Below are 13,172 nucleotides of genomic sequence, written 5' to 3'. Positions count from 1 at the left end.
CAGTGAGGGCAGAGAGGGAAGCTGAAGAGATCTGACTCTGGTGACCTTCCGGGCCAGTGAGGAACGGGGATGGGGAGTGGGGAGCTGTTCTTTGCAGACCTAAGGAAGGCCAGGGGTGGTGCGGAGCAAACGGAGCCTTCTCCCCTTCCAGGAGCTTATCTGGCTCCCCCCTCTGTGGTCCAGGAGCACCGCAGACGTCCTCTGTATGCTGTTCCTTCCAGGTGAAAGCTTTCCCCAGGCCCTTTGCTTAGCAGACGCCTCATCTCTTCCGGTTTTAGCTTAACTATCACCTGCATGGCGAGGCCTTCCCTGGTCTGCCGTTAAGAGGTGTGTTTGTACGGATGATAGTCTTGGAAATCAACCAGGCAAGCCTTTGAGTTAAAATAACCCCATGGGACAGGTAGCCCATTACCCATCTCCATCATATTCTTATTTTATAAAAAGCCAACCAGACAATCAACCTATTAATTCCCCATGAAAATGCTGGGAAAGGTTGTCCCAGGAGTGACCAAGCATCCTGGTTTGGCTGAGGTGGAGGGGTTTTGGAAGGACACGGGATTTTCAGAGCAAACTGGGATGATTTGGTCACCTCAAATCTCTTCATCTCTAGTAAAAAAAAAAAAAACAAAACACTCAACTAAATATCTCTGGTATAATGTTTATTTAAATAGTAATCTTAAAAAGGCTTTATACAAATCATATAAACACAGTTTGACATTGTTGTTTAATTTTTACATTGAAGAATCACAGTAAAAGCTCTCAAGTTCCCGTGACCTGGCTCAGCCAGCGAATGGTCGAATACCTTTAACTGCAAACCCTGGAAAAGCTAACCTGTGTGATGGCTGAACTTCTCCCCTTGTTTTCTTGCCATTCATGCTCATTCCTTGGACCCTCATCCCTGTCAACTCCCCATTCCCACCTAAGAGAGAAAGCAACCCTGTGGCCCCGTGGCCCGTCTAGTCCGGGAGAGCGTGGAGGTAATGTGTCATTCAGTACAAGGCAAAAAAGGAGATCAATACTGTGAGTGGAGTTTCCCAAAGGGAGTGACTTAAGGAGACGGATCAGCCAGCCCACCTGCAGATGGAGACGACAAATGCACTAGGGCGCCCTCTGGCCAAGTTATAATCGGGGCCCCACGATCTTTCTGTCTCGCCAGAGACCAGCCTCCAGCATTGGTGAGGTATCTACACGCAGCCTTGGGGAGCCTGCTCTTGTTCAGCATTCAGGGCCCACCTGGGGCTTCACGGAGAACACAAACACAGAGGGATGCAGGCCGAGTTGTACGTAACTTAGAGGTGAACTGCAGGCTGGAGACAGGGTAGGTCTCTGGGGAGCTGTAACATGGTCCATTGGGCATGAGACAGCCAGCCCCCCAGAGTAGACGTTTGAACTTCTTCTGCAGGCTGCTCCTGGAAATCCCCAGGACTTGCTAGCTTCCTGAACACGGAGCTACACGGGAAGGCGAAGAGGAGGGTAGGCCACTTAAACACTTGCTTCTGCCGTACGCCCAGCTCAGGGTGGGCCTCCAGCTAAGCCCTTGGGCTTGACGGCTCTACTTTGCACCTCTAACTACCACTGTGCCAGCGAGTGCTGAGATCAGCCATTAACTCAGGCCCTCGGTCAGAGTCAAAGTCACAACAACACCACTGAGTCCCACGTGACCATCCACATACACAGTAGCTACAGAGAACTCAAAGGCGGCACAGACACACACACACGTAGGAATAAATAGCTGTCGGCACGAGTCTCTCTCTCTGCACACAAAACATGGGATGTTCCATTGGAACCAGCGTTTCCATGAGTTAACTTTACAGGAACTGCCAGCCCCATTCACCCTTCCCCTCCCACCTGGGTGTGAGACACATGAGATTGGGGGTGACCATAGCAGCAAACATGGTCTGACAGTTTATGCGACAGGCTGGGCACACTGGGTGAGTTTCCACCAGCACACAGGTAAACCTTAGGCATCACGACAAAACCAGATTTGGATCTCAGCGAGGACAATCCTATCCTTCGCACAGGTTCATCCGTTCCTGACGCGGCCCCTTCTGGAGCAGGTGAGAGTCATCTGGGCAATGACTGCCACGTGGGCAGGAGAGCTCATTCCATTAGTAGGTCAGCGGGGAGGTGGGGGAGCTGGGCGGGGAGCCACTGGGGTTAAGAAAGAAGGAATGCCTTAACTTGTGTGATATTCACCGATTTTGACATAGAGGGAAAACACATTTTTCTTCACTTTTTCAAGGCACTTAATAAAAAAACACATGGATTGGTGCGTGTATGTGTGTGAGAGAACATTGGTCTCTCTGGGGTTCAGGCAGGGATGCCAGCATTTTGGTTCACAGTGTTTGCAGACTTCCGGCGAGACGCCCTGACATCCTGGCCTGGCCTTCCTGAAAGGTGGAGGTGGTGGCCGTAACCCCAAGAAGAGATCAACGTTGACTCCCGTCTGCTCAGCCTTTGCCATCACACGATCAGGGGCTGAACTTCTTTTCCCTCCCCACTGCCTCTCCACCTGGGGGTGGGGTTGGGGATGGGGAGACCAGGCACATCGCACTGACAGAGACTACAGAGCCTGTGTCTCCCCACCTCACCTCTGAGACTATCAAACGAGGCCTTTCCTGGGTCTTATAGACAACTGTGGTGTGTGTGTGTGTGTGTGTGTGTGCGCGCGCGCTCGCATGAGTGTGTGTATGTGTCCATGTCTTACTTAGAAGAACGGGGAAGAGGGAAAAGAAAAAGCAGAACCACCCCCGGAGGCCCCGCATGGAGCCCCACAGCCACACATCCTGGTCTGAACGGCTCCTGTTCACAAAGCTCGTTAAGGCTCGTCCACGTCTCACGTGGAGGTGCTTCCGCGGGGTTTGACGTGTGAAGTTTCCTTTCTGGTTTGTTTTAAATCGCATGTAGGAAAGGGCTGTTCGTGCTGACCCCAAAATGGCAATTTTCCCCTGGATAAAAAAGTTAAAGGCAACGAAATCCTACGTAAATGCTAGCACGGGGCACGCAGCGTGCAGGGTGGGCGGCAGGGCCTTCGCCCCAGCGGATCCCGTGAGCCATGAGAAGATCAGAAGACAGCATGAGCTGCGTGGCTTGTTTTTTTTTTGTTTTTCCCCCTAAAGGTGGGAAGTGTGGAGAGACCCCTTTGCTTTTCAAGTGTTGATGAGAAACAGAAAGCAGACAATAAGGGTCCCCCTCTGCGTCTATGCCAGAAAAGTCATTCTCTTCTGCCTCTTCGAGTTGCTCACAGAACGAAGAAATAAAATATAACAACAACAACAACAACAACAAACTCACAAACAAAAGAGAACTGTGACCCCAAAGAGATGAGCTCCCATCTTTGTCCCAGCAAGGACTCGGCCCCCCACGGTGCTAGGTGGGTCGTGCCCACCCCTCCCCCATGCAGCTGCATCTCCCTCCTCCCTCCACTTGCCCGCCCGTCCTGTCCACACCTCCGGCAATTCTGGATCGGTGTGATCGAGATTATGGCATTCAGTTTCCAAAGGGAAAACAAATTGTAATCTTCCACCGGCCCCTCTCGCTGGAATGAAACGTCAGATGTGATTTGGGTGCAATCCGTCAGGCCTCGGAGCAGCACTTCTGGTGGTTCATCTTGACCTTGTGCTTGAGGCCGTCGTAGAGCTCGAAGTTGTAGTTCTCGAGCGTGGTGCAGCTGCGGGAGCTCAGGCCCGAGTAGGAGCAGGTGCAGTAGAGCAGGAGCCCGGCGCACGTGGCCCCCAGAAGGACGCCCAGCGAGCTCATGGCGATGATAGTGATGAGGATGGGATCCAGCGTGTAGAGCCAGCTCTTCTCTTTGTCGGCCGCTGGGGTGCTGGACCCGGAGGTGGAGGAAGAGGAGTTGCTCCAGTCCACTTCGTACTCATCTAGGACAGAAAGCACAGGGCAGATGGCAGGGCGAAATGCCCGAGCCTCCCCAGCCCGGCCCACAGGTTCTTCAGAGCGTGGGTGGGAAGCCGGGACTTGCACTGCGTGGCTTCAAAGCCCAGCCCTGCCACTGCCTCGCTGTGTAACTTTGGGAAAGTTATGGAACCTCGCTTTGCCTCAGTTCTCTCATCTGTAAAATGGGGATATTAACCAAGTCTACCTCACTTGGTTGCTAGGGGAACTACATGAATATGTATAAAGTGGTAGTGTCCAGCACATAGTGAGTATAGTCTAAGTATGTGAGACTTAGTAATTTCACTAATGCTAAGTAAATACGTATAATAACAGAACTCTCAGGGCGCCTTTGGAGCCCCTGGGATGGCCCCGTGTCTGGGCACCCTTCCTTCTTTGCCTCCTCATCCCTGTCTTCCAAGCGCTTCAGGTTAAATGGAAGGACAGGCTGAGGCTATGTTCACAGGATGAGTGTCTGTAGACCATCCAAGCGGCAGATGTTTTCCAAGCCACCAGACTTCACTTGACACCGTCTTACCTTACTAATGGGCTGAATTATGTCCCTTTCCCAGAGTCATATATTGAAGTCTTAAATCCCAGAGCCTCAGAGTGTGACCTTATTTGGAGATAGGAACTTTACAGAGGTAATCACGCTGAAATAGGGTGGGCCCTAGCTCAGAGTGACTGGTATTCTTATAAAAAGGAGAAACCTGAGACAGCCCGAGATGGCAGATTGCCATGTGGATATAGGGATGGCCATGTACAAGCCGAAGAGAAGGGCTTGTAACAGATTCCCCCTCACAACCCTCAGAAGGAACCCACACTGTTGACACCTTGATCTTGGACTTCAGTCTCCAGGATGATGAGAAATACACTTCTGTTGTTTAAGCCACCCAATGTGGCCAAGGCACGAGGCACCCATGGCTTATTTTGTGGGATTTCCTGATACTTCCACGAAGAAAGCAGGGTGATCTATCTATCTATATATAAAATTGATTTTTTACAGAGAAGAAAAGAGAGGGATAGAAAGTTAGAAACCTCGATCAGCTGCCTCCTGCACACTCCCCACTGGGGATGTACCTGCAACCAAGGTACATGCCCTTGACCAGAATTGAACCCAGGACCCTCAGGCTAATGCTCTATCCACTGAGCCAAACTGTTTAGGGCTATTATTATAGATATAGATGATGAAATCGAGGTTTTAAGATATTAGGTGACTAGGTAACTCACTCAGGGTCCCAGTCAGCAAGCAGTTGCAGTGAGCCTTGCAGGCTTCCTGCAGCCTACCCTCGCCCACCCCCGTCCTCGCCCACCCCCGTCAGTGCTCGTTGCCTGATCCACTGCAGCCTCTCCGCAGAGGCCAGTTGCGCAGCTTTGCCCATAAAAGGAGCCTTAGCCTGGATTTGCAGGCAGAGTCTGCGTTCAGTTAACAAGGTGCTGTTTGGATTAGTCACTCTGTTTCTATAACTACACTTGAAGTGTTTGATTAAGGTCGGGTGAAAGCAGCTGCTCTATAAACTGCTCTTCTTAAATGCATCCATCTTGGTCTAAAAGCTGTTCTCCGAGGGGGACCTTCGTGATCTCTCCTGGAGATCAGCTCTGGCACCCAGAGAAGCCCGGAGAGACCTGTGCTGCTCCGAGCCCAGGGGAGAAATGACATCTACATGTTTACTCAGTGGCCCTTCAGTCGGGATTCTCACTTCAGCCTCTTGTGCCTGAAGTGGGAAAACAGAGCTTGACATAAAATGAAAACACGAGTTGGGCAGTGTGAGAAAGAAACATGGATCTTGCAGGAAGTCCCAACTCGGAGTCTTGGAGAGTGTGAGAAGGGCCCCTACACGCCAAGGCACTGGCAGCCGCAGCAGGCCCAGGAGGGTAGTCACGGTGACGCTCATTCACTTAGGCAGCTTTTGGAAGGAGGTTAATGGGTTCAAGCAGTGACTCCTGTAGGGGACCCTGGCCTACGCTTCTCAAGGGTTTCTCCAGATTTGAAGTCCATCAATGTTGAAAGTTGCCCGAAGTAGGGGACCTGTTTTAGATTAGGCAGAAGGGACTCGATATACTTTCTAAATTCTAAATTTGACCTTGACAGAGCAATTGGTGGTTTCTGGCCCTCTTCAGCACGTCTTTATAACCAAACTTGAATTTCATGATTATCTGCTAAATCATAGTAATACTCACCAACAATTTCATCTTCATAGCCCTCTCTCCCATGTACTTCTGGGATGTCCACTGTAATGAAAAAGGAAACAAACAAATCAAGTTATAACCAGTTCTATCACCATGGCTACAAGGCAGAGACTCGACCTTTCTGAGAACGACTCCTCGGTATGTTGGCAGATCAAGCATCCCATCTGCTTCTAGATCATGTTGCAGGCATACTAACGGAGTCTTTCCCCTCAAAGGATCTATCTCTATGTCCAGTAACCAGAAGAACAGAAACAACAGGAAAGTCTTTAGTGCCAGGTAAATCCTCACTTGTGTCTTTATAATGATTGTTATTCATTAGCAATGTAGGTCTGAGTTGTCTAAGGCAACTTCAATGACATTGCATGTCCATCCTCGGCTGTCATCTAGTATAACATACTGACCCTCCTTATATGATGATGTATCTAAGTGGACACAAAATACGAGAGTTTTTCTCCTCTGGATTTCAAATAAATGTATGGTAATATAAGAAAGTCATGTTCCATCATTACATGCTTCAATGTAGACGTAGAATTGGAAAGAATGTCATGCCTATTCCCCTTCACATATCTGTGATAATATCTCCCATCTTTCCTTACCCGTCTATTTTTCTGTTGGCTTTCTTCAGTTTAGAATAGATCAAACATGGACATCCAATCTGACTAGCCCAGTCTTGAATACAACTGAGTTAATTTACTCTGAATTTTCTCCAGTATTATCACTATCTTTTTCTTTTTTTATGATAATATTTTGGGGAAGGGGGTAATACAGGTTTTTCTATTCACTACGCTGTCTATCTTATAGAAATCAGAGCCAATAAAATTACCTGTCTAAAATGGAGAAACATTAAAAAAGAGAATCAAATATGTGGTGAAGAACAGGGTCTTATCACTTCTTCCAATCTCACAAGTTAATTATGCTTGTTCCGGCTGTCAGCAAAATAACACAAGGGAATGTATGTGGCCCTCTGAGAGTTCTATTCAGCCCAAAGTCAGGTGGACAACCTTGAAGTCAGCAATGTAAATTGATATGTCGAAATCAAGGCTTACCACAAAACCCAAATCCTAAACAGCTAATGTATCAAACAAAAGGAATAAAAAGAGCTTGAGGCCAGTCTGAACTTCTCCTTGATCAGCATAACATCTCAGGGAAAGATCTACTTGACCATGACCTGAACTGAAGATCCAGCCATCACGGCCACACATAAAATTCAGACTTTCCTTGGAGGTGCTAGTTGTAATCACGTTACAATCTCATCCCTGGCAAAAGTGCTTAAGCACATTCTTATCCCCTTGGTCGCCCAGAAGAGATGCACAAAACAAGGTGCCAAGACCCCACTTGAAAGGATCGATGCCATTGGCACCAATCCTCCATAAATCCAGCCTGCTCCTGGCCTGTTTATAGCACAGCAACTGGCACCTGCAGGCTGTGCCAGCCTCCCCTCCTCGGCGCCCATCCCCTGAATTATTCTCCATCCTCTACAATGCAGACTGTTTCCCTGGAAGGAAGATGTGGACACGAATCAACAAGAGGCAGGTGGTGTCTGTCATGGGGATCAAAGCGAACTTGTGAAAGTCAACCTGGAGATTTTTTATTTTTAACCTTATGAAAAATAAAACAAACAAGGGAGAAAGCCATCCCATTTCCAACCATGAATGGTCTTAATACCTTCACGGTTAAAAGATGCAGAACATTGGATGAGACTATGAATGAGCCAGAACAAAAATTGTGGGACTCCTATCTGTGAGGTTTGGGCCAAATCCTGCTCTTGCTTTTAGGTACTTGGTCTTTACAAGGGATGTGATGAGTTCTTGGAGGCTAGACTGCCATCTTGCTCCATGCCACACCCTCAGAGAAGAACTCTGAGGACACTATTGAGGATGGTCTGGAAAGGGGTGGAGGTTGCCTGAGTCTTAAAGAAAAAAAGGTTAGAGGGTTGTGGTATCTATGAGAACATTTTGTCCTAGGTACAGTAGTAGGCAAACTCATTAGTCAACAGAGCCAAATGTCAAGAGTACAATGATTGAAATTTGAGAGCCAAAAACTTCTGCACATGGGCTATGAAGTTTCAATTGCCTGCATGTGGTATTCTGTGGAAGAGGCATACACAAGGGGCCAAAGAGCCACATGTGACTCGTGAGCCATAGTTTGCTGACTACTGTCTAAGGAGATCTTAGCCTCTTGTCTCTGGAGGCAGAGGACTGGATGAGATGACCTCCTAAGAATCGGTCCATTTCTAAGAAACTGGACCAATGAAATTGGTGTGTGAAATTGATTGCCTAGATGTGGCTGATAGTTCTGCACCTGGAGAATTAAAGGCTACTTAAGGCGAAGAACACATTAGAGGCTTGACTTGGCTTTTGACTGCTTCCAGCAGGTTGTGTGAGTGGGAAGGGGTCGAAAAGAGGATAAGTTAATCAACATTTTCAAACATGCATCTGTTCGCCAAGCCTTAAAGAAAGAATGGTGCACTGGGGAAAACCCAAATAAAGGGAACATTTGTACATAAACAATTTAATTTGATAGCAATTTTCTCTAGTCCCTTTGCTAATATTCTTGATATCTGGGTTTGATTAAGAGCTTTCTTTCTCAAAATCCTCTTTGACCTTCACATGCCACCTTCCTTTTCTGTTGAGCCTCGTAGGTAAACCTCAGCCTGTTGGCAGCAATGAGTATGGTTCCACCAGGTTCCTGTAGTTCTAGCAAAGACAAGGCAAGGGTTTGGAGGAGGGAGAAGTAATGAGTGAGGAGCTCAAGGCAGAGAGTGGAGGCAGCACCTCCCTGGGAAGGAGACCTAGCTTGAGAACTGAGGCAGATAGCAAAACAAACAAACAAACAAACAAAAAAACACAAAAAACAAAAAACAACAACAACAGAAACACACAAAAAACAAAAAACTAAACACGTGGGGTCTAGGGACCTGGAATTTTGTTTTTAGATTTTTTTTTTCTTTATGAGGAAAAACTTGAAGAGAACCTGCCAGGACTCTGTTGTAGGGAGTGGTTATGAGTGTCAGATGGATGAGGAAAAGCAGAATGGGCCACACATTTAGAACACAGGTCAGGGATGGATCTTACCACCCACATGACTTCCACTTTCAACCTTTGTGCTTATATGACCCTCTTTCCTTTTGGGCCCCCGTAGGGGTTCAATCTCAGGCCAATCTGACTGCAAAGCCTAAAATCTGACGCTCAGTGCTGCATCAGGACCAGAGGAGAGCCCACCTCCCCTCGTCTGCTCTCAGGTTCTCTGGGTGTGGGCAGGACACTACAATTGCCTCCACATCATCATTACCCCATCCTAACAGAAATAAAGGTCTTGGATCCGAGTCTCCTGGATACACACCCTCCCGAGGTGTTCGTGCTTCAATGGCTCACCACTTTGATGGGAACTAATGAAGGTCTCTCCTGAACGAGAAGATGTGGCTATCTGAAATTTGGGGCTTCACATTTTCTCTGATAGGTGTTCCTCAAAGAGGAAAGGCAGATTTAAATTGTTCTTCATTAACTAGCTAACTAACATATCAACCAACCATCACTTATTAAGAGGGTTTACTAGGTGCCTAGGAACCATATTGAGGACTTTGGGAAATGAAGATGTATGGGATCAGGTGTCTGTAATCAAGGCCCTGTGTGGTTGGGAAACAGAGACGCACCCACAACAAAATAGTGTAGAAGAAAGGGGGGCATTGTGCAGGGGACTCCTGCTGCTGCTGGAGCACAGGATGGGGATTGGGCAAAGAAGGCTGGGCCAGGGCCAGGAAAGAAACCCGGGAGTGAGGAGAAGGACACTTCAGAATTAAGCTGCAAAATGGGGGCTGGAGGTTGTAGGAATGGTTTCAAATGTGGCACTTGAAGCTTTTTACTCATACACTGATTTTGGGCTCAAATTCATTTTTACCAGATTCTCTTTGAGGAATCCAAAGAGATTGCCTTGCCCTACCACAAATCCTCCACCCTGTACCTACCCGAGAGACAAGTCTGTCCCCTTTCCCTGCACCCACTGCTGCAGACCAGCACAGTGAGAGGAAGAAGGGCTCCTGTCGACCAGAAGGGATTTTAGTAGAATAGAGCAATCAAGCAAGCCTTCTTAAAACAAAACCACAATCCAACTAAACACGGCCATTTTTATATGGACCTTGAACCTCAGACGGAAAGTCCTCTTGCTCCCCAGGAGCTCTTTCTTTAGCATCACTGAGAGGTGGGCTAGGTACACAGTGATGAGTGATTCAAGGTCTCATCTATCTCCCATTTTCTTGATTTTTCAGAGCAGGAGTCATTAAACACCCACTGGACTGTTTCAGGAACTCCTTCCCCCTTAGAAAAGTCAAATATTCTCCAGTGTCCTTATCAGTAGATCGCAATACTATGGCACGAAGGGTGAACAGCCATACCTAGTTAAGAACCGAACCTAGTCTAAGAGATGTTTACCCAAGGGGTCTGGAACAGTGCCTGGTGGAGTAAGACCACACATGCTGAGCAGAGGAAACGCCCCAGACACTCCAACCTGCACCGGGAACTTCCCCACTGAGCATGATTTAGGCCTCACACAAGAATGCTTTATCTCACAGTTCTTTCTTCTCTCTCCTCATTTTCTTTCTTTCTTAAATTAAGATCCTTTGGAGTTAGTTTCTTTTTCTGTTATGGAAAAATTATGACCTTCACTTTCACCCCTTCTGCTCTGCTGTGGTCTACTGTGAGTGTACTGGCATTGACATCGTTCTGTGTACTTTCTGTGCGGTACAGGGAGCTTCATAGGGTTGCTGAGAGAGTTAGTAGCCAAACCACTGGCTACTTTTATATGTAAGATAGTCCATCCCCAGGTCACTTCTGCACAGTGTCATTTTAGGACACTGACATACACAGATTCTCCAGAGAGTCCCTTCCATGCCTACTCTGAGAGTAGATAGAGAGGCTTGGTTGAAGCCTATGACAAGTTTGCCATCTAGAATGTGTAGCAGAGACACCCCAAGGGCCATCACTCTGTACCTGAAAAAAATATAAAGGAGTAGTGGATTGGAGGCAGCCTGGGAACAGACTGACTGCTTCTTTAAAAAAAAAACTATTTTCATTGATTTCAGAGAGGAAAAGAGAGGAAGAGAGAGATAGAAACATCAATGATAAAAGAACCATTGATCAGTTGCCTCCTGCATGTCCTCTACTGGGGATCGAGCCTGAAACCAGGGCATGTGCCCTGACCAGGAATTGAACCTTGACCTCCTGGTTCATAGGTTGACTCTCAACCACTGAGTCACACAGGTTGGGCCAGATGGTCTGCTTCATGCCTGAGTTCTGCTACTCTCCCAGGTGTGAGCGCCTGGACAAGGCATTGACCTCCCCGAATCTCTGTCTGCTCTTCTGTAGAGTAACCACGGACCTTCCCTACTCTACAACTCTATCGTCTTTCTGGACCGAAAATAAGAGAGCTCTGAGGGCCCTTCTGCTGCATGCTTTCTGAACTGGGCTGCTGGCTGAAGGAGACAAGGTGGCTTCTACAGAAAAGGGCTCCATGGCCGCACGCTGCTCTGCCCCCACCTTCACCCAACCTGTCCTCTCCTTACGTGGCTGCTCTCCGAAGGCATCGATCTTAATTAAGGTGTGCGTGGAGAGAGGGGACCATGAAAAGGACAGACACATGGGAGCCATGGGCGTCTGTGTTTGCAATACTTGCTCATTAGGCTTAGGAACCAGTCCTGCCAACTGGCAATCCGGGAACTGACGACGTGGGTAAGCATGCCCCAATTTTCAGGCCTTCGCATTGACTGAGGCAGGGCTGATCAAATGTCCCAGGAAGCCAGCCTTAACCCCTCCACTTAACCCACCGAACTGCAAGCAGCTTTAAAGCAAGGATCCAAGAGGCTCTTCCATACCGAAAATCACTGAAACCATTCATTTTTACAGGTTCCAGGTGTCATCGCTTCCATGTTAAAGAGGAAGAAATTGAGGAAGGAGGGTAGAAAAATGCAATAAATCGTTGAACCAATCAGTAGTGGAACTGAGAGCAAGCCACACTGTCAACACCTTGTTTGGGGCCCATGATTTGTTTGGGATAAGCTCTTGGCCACTTCAAGCTCTTGTTGAATTTCTCAACCCCCCGGAGCCAGCAAAATCACTGGACTGCTTAGAGGGGAGTAGCCTTAAGAAATTCTCTCAGCGACTCTGTTTTGATCCCAGCAGGAGATACAACACTCAGACCAAAATAAATGGGAAGTAATGAGGGACTAGGAGCTATTTCTTGGCTCTCCAAAGTGTTTAATTTAGCATTGGCTAAAGGTGCACCCCCCTTCCCCACTACATGCTCAATTTCCCTAATTTGGTTTGCTCATCCCAGTTGCTACGAGAAGCCAAAGGTTCAGATGCTAATCTAAACTTTGCCAAAGCTGCTCCAGAGTCAGGCTACTTGCGAGCCATTCACCCCTTGCTGGGTTTGGCTTGAGTTTAGAAACACCACCCGAAGATCCTTCATCCTGGGTTATTATCTCGTAGGCTAGAGCCAAATCTAATGAAAATCATGGAAAAGAAATGTTTTTCTGAGTTTTGTTTTTGTTTTTTTTTTTTTGAGTTTTCAAATGGCTTCAAGCTGGAAAGGAAAAGGGGGCTTGGTTTGAGATATTGGAAGAGTCTGAACCTGAAGGTAGCCATTATTTTTTATTATTTTTAGTTGAATAACTAGGAAGAAACACTAAAAAGGATTGGAAATAGCAACTGCAATGAGAAGGCTGTAAAATGATCTAATAATGCTTTCAAGTGTGGAGGCAGATGAGCAGCTGAGGCCAGAATGGCTCCACCGAGCCCCAACAATGGCGTGGAAATAAGAGAAACACAGTCAGAGAAACGGTCAGCTATAAAGATGGGCTTCACAACTGCGTGGGCTGGGAAAACCCAGCCATGGGCACAGAGGGCAATTCTGGAGCCTCTTCTTTACTCTAGGTCTGTGGTCGGCAAACTGTGGTTCGAGAGCCACATGTGACTTTTTGGCCCCTTGAGTGTGGCTCTTCCACAAAATATCACGGCCTGGGCGAGTCTATTTTGAAGAAGTGGCGTTAGAAGAAGTTTAAGTTTAAAAAATTTGGCTCTCAAAAGAAATTTCAA

General features: G+C 47.6%; 1 protein-coding gene across 3 annotated transcripts in view; it reads right to left on the bottom strand.

The window, feature by feature from the left end:
- Window positions 1-642: 642 nt before the first annotated feature.
- NRP2 (neuropilin 2) overlaps window positions 643-13,172 on the bottom strand; it is a 120,105-nt gene continuing 107,575 nt past the window's right edge. For 2 of the 3 annotated variants that reach the window (XM_084892184.1, XM_084892185.1), the window contains exons 16-17: window positions 6,076-6,126; window positions 643-3,881 (exon numbers count right to left, since the gene is read on the bottom strand). In XM_084892184.1, the coding sequence (XP_084748310.1) occupies window positions 3,577-3,881; window positions 6,076-6,126 (356 nt within the window). In that variant the 3' untranslated portion in view covers window positions 643-3,576. The remainder of the gene's footprint in view (window positions 3,882-6,075; window positions 6,127-13,172) is intronic. The other variant, XR_014795723.1, reaches the window with a different exon arrangement.

This window comes from Pipistrellus hanaki, assembly GCF_964339955.1.
Source record: "Pipistrellus hanaki genome assembly, chromosome: 8".
Taxonomy (NCBI): Eukaryota; Metazoa; Chordata; class Mammalia; order Chiroptera; family Vespertilionidae; genus Pipistrellus; species Pipistrellus hanaki.
The sequence above is the reverse complement of the archived record's forward strand: the minus strand, read 5'-3'. Positions and strand labels throughout refer to the sequence as shown.